The sequence below is a fragment of the Alternaria atra genome (assembly GCF_907166805.1).
Source record: "Alternaria atra isolate CS162 genome assembly, contig: 25, whole genome shotgun sequence".
Classification (NCBI taxonomy): Eukaryota; Fungi; Ascomycota; class Dothideomycetes; order Pleosporales; family Pleosporaceae; genus Alternaria; species Alternaria atra.
In genome coordinates, this window is record NW_025091323.1 from 2,804,539 (window position 1) to 2,831,555 (window position 27,017).

The 27,017-nt window shown below is 51.8% G+C and overlaps 10 protein-coding genes across 10 annotated transcripts; 7 read left to right on the forward strand and 3 right to left on the reverse strand.

Moving 5' to 3' along the window:
* Window positions 1–727: 727 nt before the first annotated feature.
* ALTATR162_LOCUS5983 (uncharacterized protein) lies at window positions 728–1,652 on the forward strand (the record flags this gene model as incomplete). Its single annotated transcript, XM_043313603.1, has 2 exons — window positions 728–1,414; window positions 1,473–1,652. The coding sequence occupies 2 exons, from the start codon at window positions 728–730 to the stop codon at window positions 1,650–1,652; spliced, it is 867 nt and encodes a 288-aa protein (XP_043169538.1).
* Window positions 1,653–3,701: 2,049 nt separating this feature from the next.
* ALTATR162_LOCUS5984 (uncharacterized protein) lies at window positions 3,702–7,341 on the forward strand (the record flags this gene model as incomplete). The annotated part of the gene is made up of 3 exons (XM_043313604.1): window positions 3,702–3,897; window positions 3,945–5,726; window positions 5,774–7,341. The coding sequence occupies 3 exons, from the start codon at window positions 3,702–3,704 to the stop codon at window positions 7,339–7,341; spliced, it is 3,546 nt and encodes a 1,181-aa protein (XP_043169539.1).
* Window positions 7,342–8,238: 897 nt separating this feature from the next.
* Window positions 8,239–10,860, forward strand: ALTATR162_LOCUS5985 (uncharacterized protein; the record flags this gene model as incomplete). The annotated part of the gene is made up of 1 exon (XM_043313605.1): window positions 8,239–10,860. One exon carries the CDS (start codon window positions 8,239–8,241, stop codon window positions 10,858–10,860), a length of 2,622 nt encoding a protein of 873 aa, XP_043169540.1.
* Window positions 10,861–11,584: 724 nt separating this feature from the next.
* ALTATR162_LOCUS5986 (uncharacterized protein) lies at window positions 11,585–13,320 on the reverse strand (the record flags this gene model as incomplete). The annotated part of the gene is made up of 2 exons (XM_043313606.1): window positions 11,585–13,127; window positions 13,181–13,320. 2 exons carry the CDS (start codon window positions 13,318–13,320, stop codon window positions 11,585–11,587), a joined length of 1,683 nt encoding a protein of 560 aa, XP_043169541.1.
* Window positions 13,321–14,257: 937 nt separating this feature from the next.
* ALTATR162_LOCUS5987 (uncharacterized protein) lies at window positions 14,258–15,369 on the reverse strand (the record flags this gene model as incomplete). The annotated part of the gene is made up of 4 exons (XM_043313607.1): window positions 14,258–14,684; window positions 14,741–14,879; window positions 14,948–15,255; window positions 15,329–15,369. The coding sequence occupies 4 exons, from the start codon at window positions 15,367–15,369 to the stop codon at window positions 14,258–14,260; spliced, it is 915 nt and encodes a 304-aa protein (XP_043169542.1).
* A 916-nt stretch (window positions 15,370–16,285) lies between these two features.
* On the forward strand, window positions 16,286–17,603 carry ALTATR162_LOCUS5988 (uncharacterized protein; the record flags this gene model as incomplete). The annotated part of the gene is made up of 2 exons (XM_043313608.1): window positions 16,286–16,627; window positions 16,686–17,603. 2 exons carry the CDS (start codon window positions 16,286–16,288, stop codon window positions 17,601–17,603), a joined length of 1,260 nt encoding a protein of 419 aa, XP_043169543.1.
* A 312-nt stretch (window positions 17,604–17,915) lies between these two features.
* On the reverse strand, window positions 17,916–19,214 carry ALTATR162_LOCUS5989 (uncharacterized protein; the record flags this gene model as incomplete). Its single annotated transcript, XM_043313609.1, has 1 exon — window positions 17,916–19,214. One exon carries the CDS (start codon window positions 19,212–19,214, stop codon window positions 17,916–17,918), a length of 1,299 nt encoding a protein of 432 aa, XP_043169544.1.
* Window positions 19,215–19,730: 516 nt separating this feature from the next.
* Window positions 19,731–20,945, forward strand: ALTATR162_LOCUS5990 (uncharacterized protein; the record flags this gene model as incomplete). The annotated part of the gene is made up of 1 exon (XM_043313610.1): window positions 19,731–20,945. The coding sequence occupies one exon, from the start codon at window positions 19,731–19,733 to the stop codon at window positions 20,943–20,945; it is 1,215 nt and encodes a 404-aa protein (XP_043169545.1).
* A 333-nt stretch (window positions 20,946–21,278) lies between these two features.
* Window positions 21,279–22,829, forward strand: ALTATR162_LOCUS5991 (uncharacterized protein; the record flags this gene model as incomplete). Its single annotated transcript, XM_043313611.1, has 1 exon — window positions 21,279–22,829. One exon carries the CDS (start codon window positions 21,279–21,281, stop codon window positions 22,827–22,829), a length of 1,551 nt encoding a protein of 516 aa, XP_043169546.1.
* A 1,280-nt stretch (window positions 22,830–24,109) lies between these two features.
* On the forward strand, window positions 24,110–25,403 carry ALTATR162_LOCUS5992 (uncharacterized protein; the record flags this gene model as incomplete). The annotated part of the gene is made up of 4 exons (XM_043313612.1): window positions 24,110–24,229; window positions 24,277–24,409; window positions 24,462–24,924; window positions 24,971–25,403. 4 exons carry the CDS (start codon window positions 24,110–24,112, stop codon window positions 25,401–25,403), a joined length of 1,149 nt encoding a protein of 382 aa, XP_043169547.1.
* Window positions 25,404–27,017: the final 1,614 nt, after the last annotated feature.

Sequence of the window (27,017 nt, forward strand, 5' to 3'; positions counted from 1 at the left end):
CGCATACCCCTGCAGGAAACGAGGATGCCATTGGACGCCTATTTTCGATGAACGCGCGTCTTACGCTCGAGTAAAGGATGCCGGGATGCTGGGAATGTATGATATCGGCATCGTGTCTAGAGTTGCGAGAGATGTGTATAGCAGAAAGTATAAGACGGCGTGACTGCCGTGCTGCGATAAGCTATTATCATCGCAGGAGGCGCAAACAGTATGACGGAGATATATTCTGGAGGCGCGGGTGAAACGCGGGGCCAATAGGGAAGGCGCAATCAGACTATTCCGGGTACCATCTCGCTAGTGGAGGTCGCGCCTTCCTCGAGTGTCTGCCTGAGCAACTTCACGATGCGCCATGGAAAACAGAAGCACGCCGCAGAGAGTAATTGGCAAGTGAGGAGACAGATGAGTAGATTGAGACAAAACGCGTTGAATTGAATACTAGCCCGGCGCGTCTGGCGCATGCAGAGTCTCGACGTAAAGTCGATCGGCAGGGCTCAACAGGCGTCCGCGGGACTCAGCCTCGTCAAGGTTGCTTAGGGCTAGGGGGTTATGTCACGGCCACTTCTTCCCGCCGCGTCCACCACACCTCATCCTGCTCCGACACATGTCCTCTGGGCCCGCCGCGACGTTCTCTACACCACGCTGCGGCAAACCTCGACGGCCCCATTAGCAGCTCGACGGGTGCGCGACGCCCAGCTGCCGCGCCTGTGCCGACACCTCTCCCAAGATCATGGCCAGAGCTTACTTCGCGTCAAATCACTCCACATCCACCACGGCGACTTGTCTTAGCCCTGCCCAGACTTGCACTGTCACCACTACCGAACCCTCACCCTCGTCGCCTCCCCCGCCAACTCCATACAACCTCTCGCGACTTGTCGGCTCTCTCTCGTACCCAAAGGCCGCGGACTACGGCGAATACAAGTCCAAGAGGCTGCCAATGCCTCTCGAGCTCGCCATCTCGTCGCGGGCGCATTGGCTCAGTCGAGTCCGATCATGTCTTCGCCTGCTCATCATTGTCCTCAGCGGCGCCGTCGTGTGCATGCTCATGCACACGTTTGAAATCTACCGCGGCAACCGCTACATCGACCTGCGCAAAGGAGAACTGCCCATGGTCTGGCCTGCCCATACCAACCTCGCGCCTTCTATCGTTCTGTTCGTCATTGCCGCCGGCAACTTCCTCGCCTCGGTCGCCATTGTCACTCTCTCATTCAAGCGCTCCTTCCGCCGACCGTTTCGCTCACGAGACGTCTATCGCATCGTCGCTGGAAGCTTTGGAGTCATCATGTGGATCACAGCGCTCATTGTCTTCAACCTGTTGGACAAGGCTAGCAAGGCCAGCTTGGGCAGATACTCATGTACCCACGCGAATGTCTTGACTAATGGGCGGTACCAGTACCGCGCTGTCTGCGAAGAACAGGTAAGACAACTATCCGCTCTACCGCGAGTAAAACAACAGCCACTAACACATTGTACAGGGTGTCGCATTCTACACTGCCATTGGCGCAGCTTCCGCTGAGCTCATCACGCTCATCACCCTTGCCATCTCCGCCCTCCTCTCCGTCAAGAACCAGGAACCTCCTCCAACAATAAAAATCCGCGAGAAGAACAACTCGATAAGCTCGGGCTCAAAATACCACAGACCTTTGAAATGTTAATACAAAAACACGCAGAAATTATTCTTCTAGCCCCATCCAACAATTGTCAAGTTTTCGCTCCGCTTTTCCTTGATCTCTCGTTTTTTTTTCCTTTTCACGTCGCTGCATGATACCCCGGATCTTCTCGTTTAGCAGCAAACTACAACCAAAACTTTATACGGCGTTTTTTTATATCTAGGTCCTACTCGTCGCGCGGGGTCTTGGCTGAACTCACGACTCATCTTCGAGCCCTGATTCATCTGCATGGTATCGCGGCGTTGCGGCATATTTGGAGTTTTTTTCATTTGCTTTTTTTGTTGTATATTTGCATCTTTGCTGTTCGAACGCTATCATGAAGATGTTTTTTTTGGGGGGGACTACTCCACTACTATTAGAAGAAACATATTGAGCTCCTCCAGAGTTACGGTTGCATCTTGGTTTTGTTATCCTAGGATCTTTGTAATTGGAAAGATGGTAGAAGGGTTCTCTTCGAAATAGGTAGATGATATATATCAAATCACAAATCAAACAATTGAAAGAATCGTGGAAGATTGGCATAGTAGTTTCACTTTATATCCATGTTTACGTTGGTGTAACGTTGAAGTTTAGTGACATGTCGTTAGGTGGAGGACACTTCAATGCATATGAGATTGATCATGTATGGCACGAAATGTGCGGAGATATCTGGTGATCAACTGAAGCGCGCTGTGCTAATTTGTCTTATATCTTCTCTTGAATGTGACAGCTACTGGTTTCAGAAGCCTTTGTTTCTCCAAGGTAGGAGACTGCTTCAAACTACAAGTTACACAGGTCGCCAAATATACTCGAGATCCTTTTCCTTCTAAAAAAAAAGGTCGTCCGGTGGAAAAGGTAGCGTTTTCTGGGAGAAGCTCTCATTTGCTGACTACATATCCCAATATGGACATAGTCTTCCACATCTCCAACTATACCGACTGCGATAAGGATTCGAGCAGGAGAAAAAGTGTCGGGACCATGCGACACTCTATTGTACGCACTGTTTTGTTTTGGAGTTCGAGGTGAAGGCGACTTTCCACCGCCGCTGAGCCCCCACACACGCTCTCACTCACATCTCACTCCTTTGAAGCCCTGCAAACACGCAATTGGGTCTCTGGTTATTGATCCGCTTTTATGAGTCCTAATCCCCAGTCTCGCTGCGTATTTAACGCTCGATGTTGAGGAATTCATCAAGTAGTAAAAAATGACAATCCGACGGACTTGTGAGGGCGATGGCAAAGACTCATTCTTCTAGAAACTTGTCCCAGTTTTCTCGCCTTTGTGAAGTAGCTGATCGTGCCGCGGGTGCAAGGTTTCAGCATATACCTCTCGTACCTAGGTGTCTTTTGCTCTTGTTTGCGGCTTGAGTAGCTTGTGAGTTCGAGACTGGGCGCGGCTGTTACGTCTTTCTGCCCTCCTGTGCATGAAGTCTATGTCCCTTTCCCTTCTCTTTCATTCCTTGTGACGGCTAGACTGGGACTTGAGTAAACAATGTGTAATCTCTATGGGGGTTAGAAGCCGTGATTTTTTGTTGACGGCACACTATTAGATAGTGACTTGTGAGTAGAAAGAGAGTAGTATGTGGCGTGAAAAAGAGGTTGGCTGATGTCTCCTCAGGACAGCATGACTTCGATCAATGCCACGAAAGCTTGGTACCAGGTTGCCGGAGTTTGAGCGCCTTTACTCTCTGCGGTAAATGGGAGGCACTGGACTGGTGTACCCCTCCAAGTGGTTACATGTAAAGCAGGTAGTATCCATTAGGATGATCCAAGAGGTACTCAGAAGACGTTACGAAGCTAGAGATTTGAGGTTGTTGTAACAAGTCAGATGGTTCAATGGTAATTTGAGCCATAAAGCAGGTGCTGGGTGAAATCGCAATAAACTGGCTGTGAGATGGCGAGGATAATGAGACATGTGAAGCGCGGAGTGATGACTGACGTTCGCCGATTAGAGCACGCACTGACCCTAGCTAGCGCGTTAATCCCTGCATGCATCCGCGAGAACTTCCAGAACTTTTTGAGATATGCGATCGTTAGTTACGACGGGACATGCGACATGGGGAAAAGAACGGCTTTCGAGGCCAACACCAAGAGTGCGCAATTCGACCGCGACTCTAAACGCCAAAGAATCGACAACACGCAAGAGCGCAACTCACCACGACCGAATGGCGCCGCCGAGGAAATCACGTCTGCGCGCGACTTACAGAATGCCCTGTTCTTCGACCAAAGCTCTTCAGGCGACTTCCGAAGTGGTAGGCATAATCACAGCCTGCATGCGATCAGGAGCTTACATGAACAGGTCTGAGTCTATTCAAACGATTCCTCGACTCAATCCTCTACCCGACCGATGAGCACGACCTGCCCCGCAAGCGAGCCATTCTTCGCGAGTACCTAGACACGCAGAAAGGAAGAGGACGAGACGAAAAAGACAAGACATTTCTGCAGAACCTCACGCAGGGATGGGACCATGCTGTTGAAACCAACTACAGCGCCGTTGTCTCCCAGGTGACAGCTGTGCTCGCGCTCCTGTTCAAGGTCTTTGCCAGCCATGGCGATTTCCTCGAGTACGGTACACTTCTTGCCAAGACACTCCTACAACCATCCATCGCTCGCCGTTTCGTCCGAAGTACCTCAGCTGCACCCAAGGAAGAGAACGTTATCGCGCCGGCATTGCGACTACTTACCGAGCTTACACGATTCAATGAGGGTGCACATGCGAGAGCTGTGTACGCGAAGAGAGACTTTACGCTTGAGCCGAAGATACTTGGAAGGAATATCAACCTCGGAAGAGAGCAGTCGGCGGCGGACCATGTCAAGAAACCGAGCATCCGTACTACTGCCATCAGGTATCTGCTGATGCACTTGAGATACCAAGACGAACGAGCAAAGAGCGAAATCTTATCCAACACCAACGTTGTTCGTGCCGTCTTCGACCATATCCGCGCAGATCCGCCTTTTCTCATTTATGAGATACTCGATGTGTTCAAAAGCCATGTTTTCCAAGACAAGGCTATCGCAAGGCACACCAAGAGCAGAATCCTAAACGGAAAGGCACTCTCACGCATAGCCAGTCTATACAGCTACGAAGTAGAAGAAGGCTCGCTCGCTGACGGACAAAAGGCACCTGACCAGCTTGCTCATGATTTCCTTCGCCTAGTCTGTACAGACCCTGCTTATGGTGTCATGCTGCCTACACAAGGCTTCTACCCTTCGACGTTTGATGACGATGAGGGCGAACTAGACGACGCTGCTGACTACGGCAACGACTTGGGCCTCGAGTCTGTTGACAACTACAGCAAGACCCCCAAAGTCCGGAACATTATTCTATCAGAGTTCATCCAGAGCCAAAGACCATACGCAAATACCCTGCACCAAGAGCTTGTTATTGACATCTTCCGGGCTTGTCCCGAACTGGTTGCAGATTACTTTGTCAAGCGACGTGATTTCAGCTACGATCCTAAGCTCACTTCAACATGGATAGGATACTCGGCTTTTCTGTATCAAGCTATCCAGCTTCCCGTACCGAGGTACTTTGGTGCAAAGAGAAACTTCCGCGATCACCCACCCCCAGTACCTGTCCTGATGAACAGCATCCTACCGCAACCGCTGAATCAGCAAGTGCTTACCAAATGTCTCAACCACAACTCCGATCTTATCCAGTTGTTTGCCATCCGCGTTCTGATAGTGGCGCTCCAGAAGCTACAGGCTGTTCTCAGAGAGCTCAATGACGCTAGTGGTACCAGATCTTCTAGACAGTGGGAACAGGCAGCTAAGCGCCTCATCTCGGAAGTCAGTCGACGTTGTCCGCCCATTCGCACTGTCTTCCTGGCCCTCAAGAAACCAGGCCTGAAAGATATGAAGCGAGAATCGATCACCAGGTTGCTGCGGCTTTACTACGAAGCCACACCTCAAGTTGCGCTACAAGAGAAATTCGACGTTTCCCTACCGCTGTGCAATGCGTTGGTTGAGGCCGACAAGCCCACAGCATCGCCCGAGGACAAGGTTTTCCGCATCATGGAGCTTGAGCACTGGATACAAATGGCAAAGCTTTCACCAGCTATGCGATGGTGGCAAAAGCAGAGTAAGTCTTCTTCTGAACTCAGTCAGTTCTACTAATAACTCGAGCAGAATCACTTCAATACTCACCGTTTGTCACACTTCTGAAGCTACTGGTAACGTCAAAAGAGAGTGAGCTGTACGCAGGTATTAGGTCTCTTTTAAGCGACATATTACATGACCAGGAGATGCTGCAAACGAAAACTTCACCCGACGCGCTCGACGCTCTTATTGCGAGCTTGGGATCGACGTCTGGGTCAGTCACACCGTCCTCCGACGTCCTCGATTTCCTAGATGACTGCTGCGCACGCTTCACCAAGGTACCCATCAAGTACTTTGATGATCTAGATGCTATGTGTTTACGTACTGGGCAATCTGCGAGCAGTCTTGGGCCCTTCAGCACATTACTGATGACATTGGTGGAACAGTGGCCGTTCAAGGGTGGAGAGGCAGCAACAAGCACCACGGCGGATGCTATTGCCCAATGGTTATCGAGACTTCTATACCTCCTCAAGTTGATTGGCGAAGACGAGACGCAGCTGGAGCGTGTACGCGATGCTTTGGTAGAATCGGCGAACGTGGCATACAAAGAAGTCCTGAAAGATGCGTTCCTGTGGAAAATGGGCAAGGAGAGAGCCAAGGAGGCCTTGAAGCTGGCAACCGGGGCAGACTTTAGTGGCTCGGAGAGATCATCGGCATCGCCAGTCCCTAGGCCTACGGAAGAGGCTGAGCAGCAAGCCAAGTTCAGATCTGCTATCGACCTTGAGGAGCCGCCCGTCGAGGATGAGAAGCATATAGGACTCACACGCTGGAGGAAGAAAGAGCTCGGTGAAGCACTTGATGACGGAGACATTGGAGAACTACTTTTGTGTCTTTGCTCTGAACACGCCGAGATCCGCATACAGGCCATCAACAACATCCGACAGCTCACGGCGACGATACAATCTAGCCGTCGTAACGTACCCGGAAAGGACGATACCGCTACAGGACAACAAGGAAGTAACATGGACTTCGATCTACAGCAACTCTACCTCCTCCTTGGTGAGCTCTTGGAGTCAGTGGATCTGACTGGTGCTGAAGCTTTCCCGTACGTTGGTGGAGTGCTGGCCGCTCGTTGTGCGAGCATTGTAGCGGACCCCACGCACTCTCTCTTCAGCACAGTGAACAAGTTTCTCACCACCGCTCCAGCCTGGGATGTCAACTCTTTGCTGCGCTTTTTCTGGCATCGCATCGTCGCCAGTCAACCGGACGACGACACAACCTATCACAAGGAAGTGGACTGGTACTTTGACTACCTAATGGACAGCCTACGGACGCCTGCAGATATGGAACTGTTCAGGAGGAGCAATATTTTCGAGCAGTTGCTGACACACTATGGATCTCGATCATGCCCGGCCTCAGCAAAGGACAAGATCGTGAAGCTGCTGCTGCGAGCAACACATGTAGGAGGCAGTACGACGCTCATCACGAGATGTGGGCTTATCCCATGGATCCAGATGATGCTCGATGGCCACGACCCGCGACATCGTGCTCTGAGGACACTGGCCGGACGTGTTTACGAAACGTGCGATCGAGAGAAGGTGGCTGCGTGGAGCAGTGACAGCCTCGAACAGACGATCGCCTCCCTTGCGAGGGTCTGATGTTTTCAGTCTTAGTACGTGTCTGTGAGCCTTATGGAGCGTTTGGGAGATGGATTTCAGAGCATTACAGGGCGTTGGTTGCGACTTCCTAATCTGGAGGTCATGCAGAAGTGATTTGTGGCGCGATTGCCTAGCGAAAAGTCAAGGCAGCCATCATCATGCGAGATGGTCTGATTCTCGTACTCATGTCGTAATTTGATAATAATGAATGTGAAGTCATGTCCACCTGGTATAGTGCACGCTGTAGTCACATGTCGTGGACCTAACATGACGCACCTACTCGTTCCCGCAGCATTTCTTGGCGCGTGTCTCCAGGGCTCTCCCAAAGAGACCCGCACCACTCGCGACCTGGGACACAAAACCACAACAAACACTCGCGCTATTACTCACACACCCACTGCTTATATCAAAGTACCCAGAGCTGTTCAAGACTTTTCCATCCCGAAATTGCTGCTCTACCGTGAACGACTAAGCTCGCAATTGTTTCTTCTCCGCTTTCCGTCGCCGCTACAGCAGCAGGGGTGCGCTACTCCCCTACCACGTTGCATCCCACCTCAAGCTCCTTCACCTCGTCCAAGAACTTGCGACACGCACGCGCCTCGAACTACACCCATACTGCAATCGCTCAGCATCACACCATCGTACACTTCCATTTGTATCGCATTCATCACCGACGTCGCATCCTCCGTCTTCGAAAGGGTTGCAGAGCGGGCATTGTTCAATTGCAAGCGAGGCAAGCGATTCACCACCCGATCGCCTCGAGACAGTCTCCTCACCCATCATCACTCACCAGACACCATACAACCTACTTCCCGGCTCGCCTCTGGAACCTGAACACAACAAACCTCACCTATCCCACAAATACCTGCACATTCGCGCTGCGCCGAGCTCGCGAGAATGCGGGGGCCTACCTATTCGGAGGCTGACCTGTTGGCTCTGAAAGAGTCCCCATTAGTCAAGAAGCCCGATGGACTGCCTTCAATCTCACAATGGATGGACGTGCCTGCCGACCAAAACACCAACAGTGGCCATGCCAACAACAATAACAACAACAACAACAACGGCAGCATGCGTCGCATTCGGGGCGCTCGAGACGGAGAAGGGGTCACGCCAAATGAGCAGCGGCCGCTGATCAACCCCATGGGTCAATTCGGTCGGCGTCAGAGCATGCGTAAGTCTTCTGATGTTCAGGGCATCAAGGCCGCTATTGACGCGCTTTTTGTAGAACCTGGCGAAGAGACGGTGCTCGGCCCCCCAAAGCTAGCCTTCCTCTCAGCACGCACCCCAGCCAAGGGAACGGGCGACGCAAAGGAGCGAACAGGCTTCACTTCCACAGATGGAGACAATATTGGCGACCGCTTCCCAAAGAACGATCGGTGGACACGGGACCGCGAAAACGACCGGAACCGAGACAAGGGCTACGCCAATGGCCGTCGCGTTCCCCGAGAGGACGGTGAGGGCTGGACAAACGTCAAGGGACGTAAGAGTCTGGGCCAGGAGGACTTTGAGCGCTTCCACCGCAACGGCGACCGCAATCGCGACAAGCACGAAGGTGACCCTGAGATGGATGTAGCCCCGCGCCGTGGCAACCGCGAGCGCAACGAACCGCGCTGGGGTCGTCGTGATGATAAGGATGAGGGTATAAAAACTGGTGTACAGGGCGGTTGGCGTGAACGCGACCGAGACCGAGAACGTGACAACGGCCGCGAGTGGAACAGGGGCGGCAACCGTGCAGGTGGAGAAGAAGATCCAGAATGGATGGACACCAAGGTGGAGAAGAAGGAGTTCAAGCCTCGCACACAAGAGGATTTCCAGCGCTGGAAGGAGCAGATGAGGGCCAAGGATACACCAGCTGGCGAAAAAGAGGAATCGAGAGAGGTGCCAGCCGAGATATCTACAGCCGTCTCCATTACCGCTCCGCCCATGTTGACCGCACCTCTGCACACGCCTTCCGGAGCCGAGCCTACACAGGGCATTCTCTTCGGAAACTGGGGTAGAGACAAGTCGGTAGATATCCCACCAGCAGAGATCATCTCGGCGAAACCCAAGCCAGACAAGAAATCGAGGTTCATGACCATGTTTGCGAAACCAGAAGAGCAAGCACCACCCGGCCAAGCCCCAGCCCCAGCCCCTGCGTCTCCAGCACCCGTCATGGAGGCCAACGCCGACAAAGAAGGATTCCAGCGCATTCTTCAGATGCTTGGTCAAGTCAGTACCGGCCCATCCCCAGGACCCCAACCTCCAACGACCATGCCTACACCGACGAATGGTATGAGGCATGGTGGAGGCATATCGTTAGACTTCCACCAGCAATCGCCGCCGCCAGATCCGCAGCATGGTAGGCCACCACCAAGGACACTCGAACAGCAGAGTATACTGGAGAACATCCTGGCTCCACGTGCTGGCCCACCTGAGTCTCGGCCTTTACAACAATCACGCTTCAGCAGCATGTCGCCAGAGAATGCGATGTCTGATCAATTCAGGCCTCCACGCCCCGATTCGAGTCACCCAGAAGATCACTTCCCCCACCAGCCTCCGCCGCAACGTAACGGTCCTCAAGACGCCAATCTCGCAGCTTTGTTGAACAGTCGCGCGCGCGAGGAATCGCAACGTGACCAAGCGACAAAACAGCGTGAGCGGGACTTCCTGCTGAACCTGATGCAGCAACCTTCCCGCGGCACTCCACCTCAAGTACAAGGCCACAACTTGCCTCGCCCGGCCCAGGAAGGTCACAACATGGCCTTTTTCGATCAGCAAAGACAGCAGCCTCAGATGCCGGTTCAGCACCCACCCAAGGGTCGCGGTGTTCTACCCCCCGGCTTCATGGAAGACCCTCGCATGTTCTCAGAGAATGAAATGATGCGTCGTGATGCGGCCGACCGCCAGTTAGAGCTTCAGCATTTGCAACGATTACAACAACAGGACGCCATGCGAGGAAAGAACCAACGCATGCCAATGGGATATCCTACCCCCGAGGATCCACTTATGGGCCTTCAGCGCCGTAGCACTGGAGGTGACCCGCGCATGCCGACCAACATGGGCATTCCTTCGCAGCCTGTACCGGACATGCCATATATGGGCGGACGCGGCCAACCAGGAATGCCGCCAACACCTCAAGAGCGACCAAACATCGCTCCTCCGCCTGGGTTCGGTGGTCCAATGCGTCAACCACCTGGCCTTAATGGTCCTAATGGTCCTAATGGTCCTAATGGCCCTAATGGTCAACAAATGGGCCCTGGAGGACCGAGCTTCTCAGCTGGCAACACGCCGCTTGGTCACCCCCCTGGCTTTCCGCCTGCTGGCGGTATCCGAGGATTGGGCGGCTTTCCAGGCGGACCTGGAGGACCTGGTGGCAATGGCATGCAAGGTCCACCAGGCTACTTTCCACCTCCCGGCTACGGCGGACCCCCAATGCCTGGCATGCGAGGTGGCGAAGACCCACGCATGATGTTCGATGGCCAATTCGGTGGGCCTCCACGCCAGCAGCCAGGTCGTCCTGGACCACCCAACATGTACTAGCTTCTCACATATTCTCGACTGCAGAGCTAAAGTACAAAGCTTGGATGTGATCGGGGCTCACAAACTATCAACTTCGCATTGATTTCAGTAGAGCGTTATAATGTCGGTTCTTGGCTTCAAGCGCAGCGTCGGCGTCGGGGATGCTGTATATTTGGGTTTGGGCTTCTTTCCCCTTTTTACAGTTATATCCCCCCATGAGAGGAGAGGATTGGCATATCGTCAGGTATCAGACGTAGTGTGTCTGATCTCTGAGGATTTTTATGTACGTACGGTATCTCGGTCCCTCTCATGTACAGAGTGGCTATGGGGCACGAGACGTTGTCTTGGAATCAATAACAGCAGTGTCTTTCGCTACTGCAGCGTAGGCAAAGAAAGAAAGAAAGAAAGAAAGAAACAAGAAGAAAAGGCCAGCTCGTAGATTGTAGAATATATCTAGAGTCGGTGCAATACGTTGTAGTCAATGCTTGTGATGTTCAACTGCGATTAGGAGACCAAGTTGAACGGGCTAAAGATGTCCCCCTGTGTAGTTCAGCAATTGATTCCCATCTCAGTTCCTGTGACATGTACAGCTGCTGAAGCTTGAAAAAATAGCTGAATTATATTGGTCACATATATCAATGGACGAAAAGAAAAAGGCAAAATATCATGACACTCGTCCCTCACCACATATGCCTATTGAACGTCATCCAAGCATACTTCATCACCGTACCACACTCCAACTAACTTATAGTACAAGCATACCGAGAAGACTACCCGCTGCCAGAACAGCATACGCACCCATGACCAAATCACCATGGGCGAAGAAACCAGGAGCATTGACGCTGGGAGCAGCACCCTCGGATTTGCTAGAGCTTGCTGCTCCACCACCACCACCACTGCCGCTACCACCGCTCACAGCCGCTGTGCCCTTGCCTGTAGCAGTAGGTACACTGCCATCACCATTCTTACCCGCAGCACTTAGCAACGAGGCACAACCACTCGCAGTCGATGCGGTCTGGATGCTTGCCCTGCCCGAGAAACTGCAAGCATCTGCGCGCTTCTTCTGGCCAATGTAGTACTGATTTGCAACAAATGCGAGCTGCTCCTTGGGATCGCAGCCAGAGTAAGCACCAAAGTCGCCAGTCGTGGAGTTGTGCGCAATGCCGCTGCAGTAGTCTTCGTTCTCACCGCAGATGTAGTTGAAGTCATCGGCGTAGGCATCGTCGTCGTCGGATGTGTAGACACATTGCAGACTGTCTACCATGCAGGCGCATAGTTGAGGGTTTACGTTGGGAGGCAATGGAGAAGCTTGCGCGAGCCATGTTCCGCCGACTGAGGGGCAAGCAGGCGCAGAGTTGGAAGGTGTGTATTCAGAGCGCTGAGTAATAGTCGGGGTAGCGGATGCGAGTTGACTCTGCAGAGACGTAAAGTCCGGGTAGGGTGATACGCTTGCACCGTTGTCAGCTAGCGAGACGAGTCCATAGTTGTTTGCACCCATGAACCACTCGTAGACAATGCCGCCGGAGAAGACGTCAGTCATGTTGCCGTACAGAACCTCGACTTCTGTGAAGGGACGGCTTGTAGGGCTGTCGAGACCCTCAATACATCCGTATTCAGCGAAGAAGACGGGGACGGGGTAGTCGGAGAAGAACTGAACGCGCTCGCCGTAGGAGGAACTTGCGTAGTTGCTGTCGCCGCACCAAGAGTAGACGTTGTAGCCCCAGAAATCAATGGAGGTCGTGTTTCCCGCGTTGCCGGGCTGGCACGCGAAGTAATGCGCAAGCTCATCGCGAGATGGGACATCGGCAGTCGCATAGCCCACGCCCAATGTACTGCGGTAGTTCTGATTTTTGATATATGTCTTTGTGTCGCGGACAGCAGCCTTGACAAACGCGGCAGCGGCCGTTTGGTTGTCGCTACTAACATTCTCGTTACCAGCAAAGAAACCAACGACGTTTCTGTATTTGCTTAGCGCGTCAATGACGCCAGTGTATCGCTGGTAAAGTGTAACATCCCACTCCGGGTTGTTCGACTCGATCGATGTACCAGGCTCGCCCAGGTCGGAGATGACATAAATATCTGCGCTGGCTAGTTGCTCCATGCAATCATCGTGGTTCTGAGTAGGATCGATAGCGTACACGCGGATAATGTTTGTGTAAAGTTGCTTGAGGTAGGGGATATCTCGTCGGCAGGCGTCGCCATCGGCAAGCGGATCGGTGTATTTGGTGTCGGCGCTTGTCGAACCGTTAGGAGAGTAATTCTGCTGGTATGCAACACCCTTGAGATAACTGTGATAGTGTTAGAATCATACTCTTGGCCTTCCCAAAGCAAGTGTACTTACAACTGCGAGCCATTGTTTGTGTAGAAGAAATGCTGTCCATAGACCTCAATGTCTGGGATATCGTCGTAGCTCGCTGCCTTCACCCCGCTGGTAGCCAGCGCCGCCACCACAGTAGAAAGAAGACCTTTCCACATCACCATATTGACTGTCGATAACGAATGTAAGTAACGAATGTCAAGAGTAGTCGAAGCTTCCTCAGCGCAGCTTGGTAGATCTTGCTCCAAAGCTTGGTTGTGTAATGCACAAGAAACAAAAGAACCGCAGTGTTTCCGGGGCAGCCGGGTAGTTATTGTTCCAAGGTTTTGAACGACCAGGGCCGCGTGTCTTACGGTTTTTACGGGTTGGCTGCAGGTACTATACTATTTCAATCACCACGCGACAAGGTGGCTATGCTGACACTTGCCCGGCCCGAGGTGGCGACGTAGGCGCTGATGACGCTGCCGTTGTTGTTTGGTGTGGGGCTGGCGATTGGGCGATCTATCGATTAGTTGACTGCTAAGCTTTTCGGGAGCGTTTAGTGGGTTTGTCGTCTCCAGTTTTCGTCAATCTTGGTTGGCAACGCGTCTTGGTTCATGGAAATAGGTTAAGATTTCAACTTGTTGTGTTCGACCAACTTGATACTACTGTTGCGCGGTTTGGGGACGCGACGGCTGCGTGATGCAGGTCCAGAACCGCCACCAACCGGACCACTCACCACTCTGGGCCTCGTATACCCCCCCGTATCTCGCTTGTTAAAGTAATGCACCAACTGATAATACCGGGGGCTCCTTGGAATCCTACGATGGAAGATATTGGAATCTTTCGACTACCATGCCTCTTACTAAGACGGTAGTGGGTTGTTGTTGTGCCGTGTGGAAGCCGGACGTATTGCTTGTGGCATGCGTCAGCCAGCCGAAGCGACACGATCTTTTGTCTCTCGGGAATAAGGCCGGCACCATGGCAACTAGCTGCAAACCTCACGGGCACGTCGTTCCTCTCGCACTACTGTTCTCTGATGACATTAGAAAAACACGAAACAGAGTGAGAGATTCAATTCCCTCACGACCCCCTTCGAGCCAATTCCCTCGGTCCATCTCCTCAAAACACCCTCCCCACAACAAAAGCCTCAAACACTGCATTCTCAAAGGCGTCCTTTTCAATCACACCTCCAAAACCATAGCATCGCACAGATCCTACTAGTTTCTCCTTCAACCTCTCCCATCTTGCTGCTTCCAGTCCCGCGAACTGTTCCTGTCTCCGGATATAATCCCACGCTTGTACGGGCGTGACTTCACTGTCTTGCAATGGGACAGAAGCAGACAATGCTAACAGCTGGTCTATACTGGCTTGAGGAACTTCCCAAATCGCAGGTGAGAATTGACGTTGTCCGGATGGCGAAGGATGATGATGGAAGAGGCATGCTGAGACAGTGAGGGCGTGGCCGGTCGAAGCAGGAGGATCCGTATCCGAGTTGCTACTATCAGGTGAGGCGATATCGATATGAGGTAAGCAGGGAGATTCAAGACTATGTATGGATGTTTAGCAATGACAGATGAGTGAGGGGAAAGTAGGGGCGCATACGTCAAGACAAAGTCCATCCCAACAATCTCTGGGTTGAGGTTACCCATATATGTCGTAGAACTATCAGGCGAAGCAGCAGATGTGTACGTTAATGCTGCTGAGCCAGACGACGGCGGAGTAATGAGCTGTAGCGAGCCAGCTGTACGGGAGTCATCAGTAAAGACATCATCAAAGAATGCAATTGCAATTCGTTTACAGTGCACTCACGCAATGGCTCTCTAGGCATATGCTGTACGTAGATCTGTTTCCGTCGGTTCTTCTTCTTGTTCTCTTGGCCGACCGACAGCGCGATCCTTCTCTCACCCTCTAAATCTCCTCCCCCTCCTTCCCCGCCATATGCCATTTGTATTCTCTGAGGTATCGCAATTCCATTCTCTACCAGTAGTTTCTTCAGGAATGCGACTTCAGAATACAAAGTCTTCGTTTCCTGCAAAAGTCTGGCTTCATTCGCACGGAGCTGAACTACTTCGCCTTCGAGAGAAGCCGTGTATGCTTCTTTGCGCTCGCGATGGGTTCTACTCAATAGATTCAGGGTTAGGAATCGATTCATAGGTATGACGGCTGAACATACTTCTGCGCTCGACGAACCTGGTCTCTGCGCCTTTGTCCTGGATTACGCGTGTCGGCATCGTCTAACAAGGCGAGATGAGTATTTAGCGATCCACACCTAGCAGACCATGGGTCCGAATGAGACGTACCGTCTGGGGAACTTTTATCGCCTTTGAAAGGCTTGAAGGTGAACTTCATTACGCGCAAAGCCTCGATTGTGCCAGGATCTACGGGTATTCTATCAGGTACCCAATAAAAAGACTGTGAATGGATCGTTGCGCTTATGCTGTTAGCCTCCCGAAGCCCAAGTATCGATATTTTTCCAACGAAAGCAGCAATTAAGACGAAGAGCGATGCACAGCGACCAGACGTCCAGTCTAGCTTGCCTGGAATCCCGTATCCATCTCCAGTGTCGCGCCAATGAAAACGGCCCGGCTGACATGTCTGACGGGCGCAGCTGAGACAGTGTTAAATTGTGCTACCTAACCCTATCCTCCATCTGAAATCTCACGCTATCCTTCTCTAGTAATTGCTTCATGATCAAAAAATCCTTGTTCCGGCAATAGATCGACCGAGCGCTCGCTTGACACAGGCACCGTTTCGTATCTACCGCATAGCCGGCCCATGCCCTTAAACTCCTTCCGCACAGGAACGACTACAAGGTCAGGATGATGCGCCGTGCGGGTGACCCTTGCAATTCTCAGCCTGGGAACGCCACGGGAGTGGTTGGTGCCCCCTGTCGTCCTCCGCGAGTGCAAGCCATTCCAGATTAGGAAATCTTGATCGAATAATCACCATTTCTTGATATGCGACGGTGTGAGGTATCGACGCTGAGGCGACGTCTATAAGAGAACGATATGCGGTCGATGAAGTTGCCCTCGGCAGATCAGCTGGACTTTCTATCATACTTCCTTAATACAATCGCTTCGCAGTCTTCCACTCGCACTTCGCTTCTGCTCTCTATTCGGTCATTCAAATACCTCTCACACCGTAACCATGTTCACTACAACAATCCTCCTCGCTCTAGTTCCTTCAATAGCACTAGCAGCACCACACCAACGGCATCGCGCAGGCGCGGACCAAGGACAACAACAGGGTGGCATGGGCTGTATGCAACAACAGAACCCTGGCAATCCTGCTGTGGGCAAGGCCATCTATATGTTGACCAACGATGTCGAAAATGCCGTTGTTGCACTACCGATTGGAGCTGATGGTATGCTCTCCGAGGGTAAAACTACGAAGACAGGTGGTGCGGGATCTGTTGCTGTTGATGCGGAGGGAAAGCCGGCAACGCCTGATGCGCTCGTTGGCCAGTCTGCTTTGACTGTTGTTGGGAATGTAAGTTCAACTGAATCTATAGTGAGTAAAGAGAAAAGAGCCTGACTGACGATTCTAGAACCTGTTCGCTGTGAACGCCGGCTCCAACACCCTTACCATGATGACCATATCATCTAACGATCCCACATCGCTTGCCTGCGCTGGTAAGCCGGTGGCCATACCCGGCGAATTTCCCAACACAGTCGCTGCTTCTGCGAAGAACAAGCTCGCATGCGTCGGCACAACAGGTGCTGTAGCGGGAATATCCTGCGCTTCCTTCTCCTCGCAAGGACTCGGGCAGATGGATGGCCTTCGACCTTTCAATCTCGGACAAAGCACACCGCCTGTAGGACCACTGAACACAGTTTCACAGACTTTCTTCTCATCTGATGAATCTGCTCTCTTCACGACCGTCAAGGGCGACCCGACAGTGAACAACACGGGCTTCCTCTCCACCTACGCAGTGCAAGCTTCAAACGGGGCAGCTACTCTATCCAAGAAAGACGTTCGTAGCTCACCCGAGGGAACTGCGGTGCTCTTCGGCTCAGCTACCATGCCTAACGATCCATCTTCCCTCTTCGTCACTGACGCTTCGTTCGGTGCTGCAGTCCTGTCAGTCGACTCCAAAGGGCAAGCAACGGTCAAAGGATCACAAGCCATCGATGGCCAAGCAGCAACCTGTTGGGCTACAATCTCCGACACCACAAAAAGCGCCTTCGTAACAGATGTCGGTGTGAATCGTGTTGTCGAGATGAGTCTAGACGACGCAAGCATCATTATGCAGCTTGATTTATCTGCCAACGGCGACCCTGGTCTTATTGATCTCCGTGCTGCAGGAGATTTCGTCTACGCACTAAGCCCAGGTAATGGAACGACGAATGCGGCGATTACGGTGCTGGATGTATCTGGAGGCCAAGGTTCGATGAAGCAGGTGCAGCATTTTGACTTGGGTGGGGTGGCAGGAAAAACAGCTCAAGGCATGGCTGTGATGATGTGAAGGGAATCGTCCGTGTCTTGTTTGTAGTAAGTAGCGTCTGCAGTTTTTAGTCTTCCAATTCATCGTACTCATTGCAACTGCTGTACGCATTTTTGTGATGTCTGATTATCGCCTGATTTCTACCGTTGGCGCACGGGGATACTAATAATCTGTTATCCGAGTCTCCTTGTTTGTAACGCCCAGCTCCACTGCTCGCGTACGATCCGTAGAACTCCACAACTAATCTACATAATATACAAGTCGTCAATCGTAGCGTTCGCTCGCTCTATGAAACGGCGCAAGTGCTGCACGTGTTGATTGTGTCTAAAAGGTTTATCTGAGGCCAACTGTATGTAATCGGCGCATCTGCCTCCTACCCTCTGAGGTGGGAGCGGGCGGGAAGAAGTCGCTTGGAGTGGGGCGGGGACGGTGCATCTGTTGCGTGGGTGTTGGAGGGCTGGCAGGTTTGCTAGACTCGGTGGGCGGCTTGTTGACTGCTTGCGGCGACTCTCGTGCTTGGTATTCAAGGTCTTCCGCGTCCTCTTCCAGATCCTCGATGTCTTGCTCCAGTTCCTTCAGCGCTTCGTCGGCGCTCTTGTCCTTCCTTTGGTGTGTTCTTAGCACTCCACCCCACAGTGTCTCTAGATCTGTCTCCGCTCTCTTCTCTTCCGTAAACATTTGCACAACCACGTTCACGCCCGGCTTGATGTCTCTGAATCCTACAAACTGTTCCACATCAGCACCTGGCATGTGCGTGTCGTCGGGATGTGCTTCCAGTTTTCCAAGGGTACAACAGATCCAGCCTGTCCGTATGCCGTCATCAATATTCCCCTCCGGCGCGGCACCACCGACGTTTGCTAACATTCTCATGCGCTTCGCCTTCCGCCTCAGCTTAATCTTGAGCTCGTTGCGACCCAACAGACCAGCTGCGTTCGCCTTCAAGCCGTGTTCGCGTCGAAGGTATCGGCAAAACCGATCGGCCGCTACGTGAAGATGCTTTTCAGAGCGCGCTGTCGCGATAATCATGATCAGCTTGGGGCCGAGCGCAGGCGGAGGGTCGAGGTTTCGCAGGTCGAGCAATTGCAAGTCGTCCAGACCAGCCGTGATCGAGACATAATCGAGAAGCGTTTTGAGGAGCGGTGGCGGATTCGGTGGAAGATCCGGTATTTCGGCGGGGTTTAATGCGGGCGATTGGATTGAAGACTGTTGTCTTAAGTACCATGGGACTGCGTTGTCTTGTTGAGGCGACACTGGCGTTACAGATGGCGTGGCTTTGGTAGCGACTTCTGGCGCGGCTTCATTTGAGTCTCCCAGAGGGTCTGTCGTGGCTTCTTGCGACACAGGATCCGCAGGAACCGGCTTTGAACTGTCTTCAAGGAAAGCAAACTCGGGGTCTTCCGCCAAAGGATCATTCCTATCTAACCTTCGAATCGCACTTGTACTGAAGGCGCATTGTGAGAATGTCGAAAGCGAGGTGCGCAGTGATGCACCATGGGGCCTAGGTACTGGCCCGAATTGTCGCGTATGCGCGCTGCGACAAGCATTACAGATAAACCTCGACGAGGCAACCCTGGGGAAAGACATGCTGAGTGACAAAGTAGGCACAGATGGTGGGATGGCGTTGCGCAGCATAACTTTTAGAATGACATCGGTATTTTGCTGTACCGACCATTGAAGATCCCTGCTAGCGTCTGATGGACTACCCGATCACATGGATCGCCTTTCACTACACCAGCATTGTGTTCACGGTAGGAAATCATGTCTACAGGATCGCGACAACAAGACGGGTTACATCCTTCATCAAAGCTCCGCCTGATTAAGTGGCTAAATTCCCTATCCCATAGCGAGGATACAACAACAAATCACAGAAAACTGGAGTGCGGTATCTACGAGGTGATGGAGTCCTTGATCCTCTAATTCACTACCTAGGTAACAGTTCATCCAAAGTGTAAGACATTTTTGACATCAGTTTCATACTTTCACGACACACTAGCAGGATCTACAATGCATTCCGTCACTATGAAAGAGCAAGTTCTTCTCTTCACGTTACTCAATTCAGCACCACCTCAACTCGCGGCCAAGGACCCTGTCATCTATCTCCGTTGTTCAGCTCACGAAGCGCTCTCGTGAGCCATTCTACTCCACGTAATGGATTCGTTCCCACCAGAATCAGATCACCCAAAGCTCATCGCGTCCGAGCTTCAACAGAAACTTGATCCAAAGACCTATCCAGAGTCTGTCCTGCCAGAGTATCTCCTTAGACAAAAGAACGGAAACCTTAAAAACGTGTACAATTATATGCTGAAGACGGCAGATGACATTACGATTAGGAATCGACTCAACGTATCATATTCGAACTTCCACACCTGGGAACATTTACATCAGTTCAAGACAGGTAGAGAGGCTAGCGAAGCATTCACGCCATCAACAGTCCAATTGTTCCAGAACTGCTTTCATATGGCTAATGAATGCGCTCAAGCTCTTCGCACGTCTCTGAGAGCAAAAGGTCTATCAAGTTGGGCAAGGCGAGTGAAGCTTGCAACTGACTGTTGGTTTCAGCGGCCGACCAGCGCGCGTCAGTATCATTGCATAGTCATGATCTGCTGCCCAGATAGATGTGTCATCATCGACCCCGTAGCTTACTATTACGCGATCGAAGTGCCTGTCGACACAATCTGGAAGTCAGAGGCTAGCACATATTCCTATTGCTACGCCGCAGCGGGTGACTCACGGTTTCTCGTTAACGTCAATAACACTAATTCGTACAATGTCATCGATCATCCCAGCACTAGGGACTTCCTATCCTACAATGATCCATTCCGGGAAGTTCGTGGTGGCTTCATGGGCGGTATCGAGAACCTTGTCTTCCCTACAGACGGTTATAGGGGAGGTCTACCGAGCAACCGGTCAATCCTCGTCGACAGCGTTTGGGGTCGAGAACCCAAGACCGACATAACGTACTTCCCCCTTCGAGACGGCAGCGGACGGTTCATTGTCGAAACCTGTCGCATTGACATCGACATCAGGGCCCATTCGATGTGGATCAGCGCCATACCTCGAGAATGGCTAGACCGAAAGGAGAACAGCTATTTCAAGCGTCGTCTCAAAGATCGTAACGGTTACGGCACATGTGAAGACAACCCAGAGGCTCACGCTGTATGGCAACTGGAACTGGTTACTCTGACGGACATCCAGAATGGATTCTCGAAGAAGACCGCGTCCTATTTGGAGTTCATGCAAGAACTGGCAGAGGTCCTAGGCTTGCAGAGGGGCGAGCTGCTGCGAGTCGCGAATGTTGTGCTGGGTTATTGGCAGGAGGAAGAGCGGAAGAAATCCAAGAAGAATCTAAAGCGAAAGCGGTGAGACAATCATCTCATACATCATATAGAGATGAGAAGTTATCAACGATGCGTAAATCGGATACTCCTTGATGTGCTGTCGTTCTAAATTCCTGATGCAGGCGGCGACGCGGTGACAGCAGACACACGTGACAACTGATAAGATAGCGCAGCCAAATAAACATTTTTTGCCCCTCGCGCTTGCCGCTGCGGGGGACAATTTCAAAGCAGACTTGCCTCACCCTACGACTCACACTCGACTACTAGTTTTTCGCCTTATATATTGCCTTTCTGCCTCTCTGGTCGCTGAAAGAACCCCACCCACCGAAACCACCTACGTCGAACAGATACCGCACACATGGAGGGCGTCACGATGGATGCTCAGCGCTCTTTTGCGCCCGAGCCCAAGAATGCGGCTACCATTCTCTGCGCAGACTGTGGCGCGCCTGTTGACGGCACACTGTCCGGTGCCTTCTGCTACGACTGTATCAAACTGAAGACGGATGTCACCGGAGGCATTCAGCGCGAAGCGATTCTGCTCATGTGCCGCGACTGCGACCGATGGCTCTCTCCTCCTACCACCTGGGTCGTCGCCCATCCCGAATCGCGCGAACTGCTCGCTCTATGCCTACGAAAACTGCGCGGACTCAACAAGCTGCGCATCATCGACGCCAGCTTCATTTGGACGGAGCCGCATAGCAGGAGGATAAAGGTCAAGATTACGGTGCAGTCGGAGATCAACGAGGGCGCTATCATGCAGCAGAGCTTCGAGGTGGAATTCACGCAAAACTACAACCAATGCCCAGACTGCGCGAAGAGTTACACCCACAACACATGGAGGGCTTCTGTCCAAGTCCGACAGAAGGTGCCGCACAAGAGGACGTTCCTGTACTTGGAGCAGTTGATTCTGAAGCATGGCGCACACAAGGACACGATCAACATCAAGGAAGTACACGACGGTATCGACTTCTTCTTCGCCCAGAGGAATCATGCTGTAGCTTTCTGCGACTTCCTGAAAGCCGTCATCCCGGTCAACATCAAGCGATCCGAAGAACTCATCTCACACGATATCCACACCTCGACAAAGAACTACAAATTCTCCTTCTCGGTCGAAATTGTACCCATTTGCAAAGACGACCTTGTAGTCCTTCCTATTCCACTCGCAAAGAAGCTCGGCAACGTCTCACCCCTCACACTCTGCACGCGCATCGGTACCTCACTACAACTACTTGACCCTTCCACGCTCCAGACAGCCGATGTCGCGACCGACATCTACTGGCGCACACCTTTCCGACCCCTCGCTGATGTCCAAGAATTGACCGAGTTCATTGTTCTGGACATCGAGCCTCTAGGCAAGCAAGTCGGGCGCCACTTCCTCGCCGAAGCGACTGTTGCCCGCGCCTCCGACATGGGTGTCAACGACACAACATACTACTGCCGCACACACCTCGGTGGCATTCTACACGTTGGCGACTCGGTAATGGGCTACTTGCTGGCCAACACAAACTTCAACAACGAGCTTTTTGACGTCCTCGAATCGAACAATAAGTACGCATCCGCCATTCCTGACGTCATGCTCGTCAAGAAGTACTACCAGCGCTCCAAGAAGAACAAGAACAAGCGCAACTGGCGCGTCAAGCGTATGAACAGGGAGGAGGGCGAGATGCTGCCCCGCAAGCAAGATCAAGAGAAGATGGAGCGCGACTTTGAGATGTTCTTGCAGGACGTTGAGGAGGACCAGGACCTACGCGCCACTATGGCACTATACAAGGCGCAACAGGAACAGAAGCAACGCGATGCAGATGCTATGGAGACCGAGAGCAGTCTTGGTGATGACGAAGATGAGGGCTTGCAGATCCCGATGGAGCAGCTGCTGGATGACTTCGAGGAGATGAAGATGGAAGACTAAGCTTCAAGACTCATGATATCTATGTCGCATCGGTTCTGGCGTTGGATCTTAGTGCATCTACGGGCGTTGGGCGGGTAAAAGGCATGGGAGTACCAAGTTGATAGAGTTTATGATTTTTAGCCATGTCGAATGGGCGTCGTGTCCCGCAATCTGAACATGTTTCACTCGCCTCACACTTTCGTACCTTGTTACTGTTGTTGAAACAAAAGTCAATCGCTATTTTCTTTGCCTCGCTTATGGACCTGACGTAGGCGCCTCGTCGCGGCGTAAGCGCGATCGCATGTGATTGCAGTTTCATCAGCTCGACTGACCTGTCTATAAAGCTCTCCCCTTCTATCATTATATACCCTAATGTTCTAGGAAAGAAACGAACCGATCGTTGTAATTTTTAAACTTGCATCGGGCCATGGTGCTATCCCTTTGCGCACACTGAAAACCCTACGTGGTGAGGCCCTTATGTTGCGCAAAGGGCTCATCGATTCAACATCTGACGGGCATATCCTTCGTCACACCTACTACGGTTGCTTGTTTCCTACCGTCGGTGTTATCTCGAATGTGGACACCGCTCTGGGCGATCTGGATCTACATCCAAGGATGCACGATGTGTCATGCACTAAGATGAAATACGAAAGAGTTGGCAATGCGCCATGACCAAACGCCTCGGCGGTACCTACTGGAATCCCTGGAGAGTTAGGGAGGATGTTGTCGCCCACAACACCCACCCAGTACATCAGCTCACTTAGAGGTTTCTTTTCAGAAACAGAAAATCTGAAAAGAACTTTGTAAGAAGTAACTTTGTTACCCATCGAGTTTTCAGCTCCTACTGTTCACGAATAACGGTGACTCGCGTGTCGCACCATCGCCGTGGTCTAGTCCTGATGACATGCCACCCTAGTCTTGGATCGTGAGAATCGCTCCCGTCCGAACGGCGTCGCAGCCGCATTCGAAAAAGATCCCCGTTCTTCAGTCCACTGAGGCGGGTGCATTCTCTTCGAATTTCCAGAAAGCCTAGATTTCGGCAAAGAAGGGGCCGCCATCATCCCCAAACGGCGCGCGATTCATCCCGCATAACCAGCAAAGCCTGCTGAAAGATCAGCTTGCGCAATGCCGTTCCTGGCACCTGGGAATATAGGGTACAGCGTCCCTCAGGGACATGACTTGATGCGCAGGTCGCAGTTCTTCATACCGCGACTTGAAGTTTTCATGTCTCCATACGCTGGGAGACTTTGACAGTGCCGCCCAGATATCTGAACGAAGCGTAGCATACGCACTTGGTCGCAATGGCCGACGAGTTCATCACCATCATCGGTGAGATGATCAAAACTCCTCCAGACCCGAATGAGCCTATGCCACTGGCGAATCAGAAAGGAACCATGTTCGGCGTTACAATACCATTCCACGTATGTCCAACCTGAAAGTCGAACATTTCGGAAGCTCACAAGTACAGGTGTTATGCTGGATCGTGGTTGCCTTTCGTCTTCACACACGTTTGCGAGTTGTTCGCGAACCTGGCCTCGACGATCTCTTTGTAGTTCTGGCGGCTGTTTTTAACTTGGTAGCTCTTGTAACATTCCTCTACGGTAAGCTTTGCGCCCTTGACCCCGTCGTGATCGTATCTAACTCTTCGCGTAGGTACTAGATATGGCTTGGGCCACCATCTTATAGAAGTCTTCGAGATATTACAACCGACCATGATCTGGCTCTATATCACCAATGCCGCATATCACACAACAACCGCATTCATCAAGATCTCGCTACTATTACAGTACCTGAGAATGTTTCAGCAAGGCATCCGTCGTACAGTCTGTATCGTCCTCCTTGCGTTAGTCGTAACATGGGGCCTCATTTTCTCATTCATGGCTTGGGTGCCATGCTTCCCTGTCTCGGGTTTTTGGGACAGGACAAATGGCGCCAAATGCTACGGCTTCGGGTATCGTACGGTCAACGAGGCGAGATATTCGGTCCTTGCGTTCGCTGGGACGAATATGCTGTTTGACATTGCGATCTTTCTGGTACCGCTCACGGAGTATTTCAGAAAAGATCTGAGACGGAAGCAGGTCCTCGCTATGACTGCGTTGTTCGCTCTCGGTTCGATGTAGGTCATGATTGTCGAATCGCTTGACCATTGCTGACATGCTTAGCGTCGTACTCATGGCGATCCTCCGTCTTTGGAGCACCTTCAAGCACAGTCAAAGCGTGACGCAAAGTTTCGATTTTACGTGGTGGTACCCCGAGGTCCTTATAATTTCCTGTCTCGAGGTCGATTTCGCTATAATGTGCGCCTCTATGCCCATCTTCTGGCCTACCGTCATCGCAAACTGGAACATCTATGTCACAAACGAAGTGCGCGTTACGCACCACGAACGCCTTGCCGATGATAGCCGAGACAATTTCGAGTTGGTTAGGAACACGTCGTTGAAGAGTATGGGAAGCGTGGAAGGCTTGACAAGGGTTGGGAGTGAGGAACAACAGGCGGTTTATAACGGATTCGATCCAGAGACGGGTAAAGATGGGAGATTTGCTATCATGCAAGTAGAAGTACAGCCGCATGCACAGGGATCGCGGAGACTCTGAATAGCAAATTCTTGGGAGATCGAAGATCGTGGCCCTTGATACTGACTGACCCCTGTTTCTCGGGTCGATATTGCTTACACTGAAGTGGCGATCATGGCTGGTCTTGGCTGATCTTTCAATACCCACAGACTATTATAGGAGATGTTGCTCAGCGCCTACGAGTTTCTCCAGTATACACAAGCGCACATCTTGAACGCAAGAGGCTTTCGAATTGTCGATCAAGTCATATCTAGATTAGTCGGGCTCAGCACTAGGAAAGAAGGTAGGGCTGCCTGTAAGATTTGGGATGGATAGACAGATGCGGGTAAGAATGATCGTGGACAAGAAGAAATGGCACGTACATCAAAACCGACATAAGCCCAATCGCGAAGGAACACGATGTCAATTAGTAAGTGGTTTATATTCTCTAACACAATTGTTTAGCATCCCCTCTCCTCGTTCTCATATCCTTGCCACGTAGCAGCCGAAGCGACGGTTTTGATTGGGGCTTTCTTTTCCATTGCACATAGCCTGGGACAATACCTACTCACCATTCAGGTAACCGCGATATCATTGAAGAACTACACCTTGTCCGCGATCACCCGATTAGCGGAAGATCCGTTGGTCGACGCGCCATCACAGCAGGGGCAAGGGCAGTCGCGTCAGTGCGTTAACACCTGGGCAGCAAGTGCATCCGGCGTCCCTCGGTCATACCCGAAACTGTGATTCCCATGGTTTGTCATTTCAACTTGCCGGGCCATTCGTCTCCTGTGCACGCACACGGAACAGCCGCAAACATGTAGGTTCGTCTTTCCAACCAAATTCTTGGCCAGTTTCGACATATCGCGGGCGCACCTGCAGGTTATGACAAGGCATCCTATTCATGCGAGATGGAGCAAACCCTACTTATCCATCATCTGTTCACCGCGCTCGCCATGGTAACCATGATCTCGCGCCTTGTCTGTCGAAGAATTGTGTTCGGCAAGTTTGACGTTGGAGATTATTGTACTTTGGGTGCAATGCTATGCGTAGCCACACGCGGTGGTGTTATTCACGTTGTCCTTACATGGGGAACGAACAATATGCCCACAGCGGTCCGGGCCAAAACAAACTTCACGTCCACTGAGATATATCGGAGGACAATAGGCAGCAAGTTGGCTATCACCAATCGTCCGATCTATAACACTCAGTAAGTAGCACTGAACGATGACGACGTACGCTGACAGCATAAACAGCCTGTGGCTACAAAAGACAGCTCTACTTAACTTCTTTTTACACCATATTCATCCAAGCGAACGATGGAAGCAATACATATCCTGGTCTTACGGCATGATCTTCGCCGCAACCTGGGTTGCTGCGCAGATCGTTGGCTTCACTGAATGCAACCCTTTCCATCTGTACTGGCAGGTGGTTCCAGCTCCCGGTTCGTGTTGAAGGTGTCATTATCTGTGCGGACATATTCTGACCAGTCCCTAGGACGATGTGTTCAGGCACAGGTTCAACTGCTTGTACTAGGCATTCTTAACATCGTGAGTTCTGTTTCGCTGCTTCAAAGTGCATACTCTACTGAGTGCGGTCAGGCTGACTTCAGCTCGTCCCTAGATTACTGACTTTATGTTACTTGCCCTCCCGCTC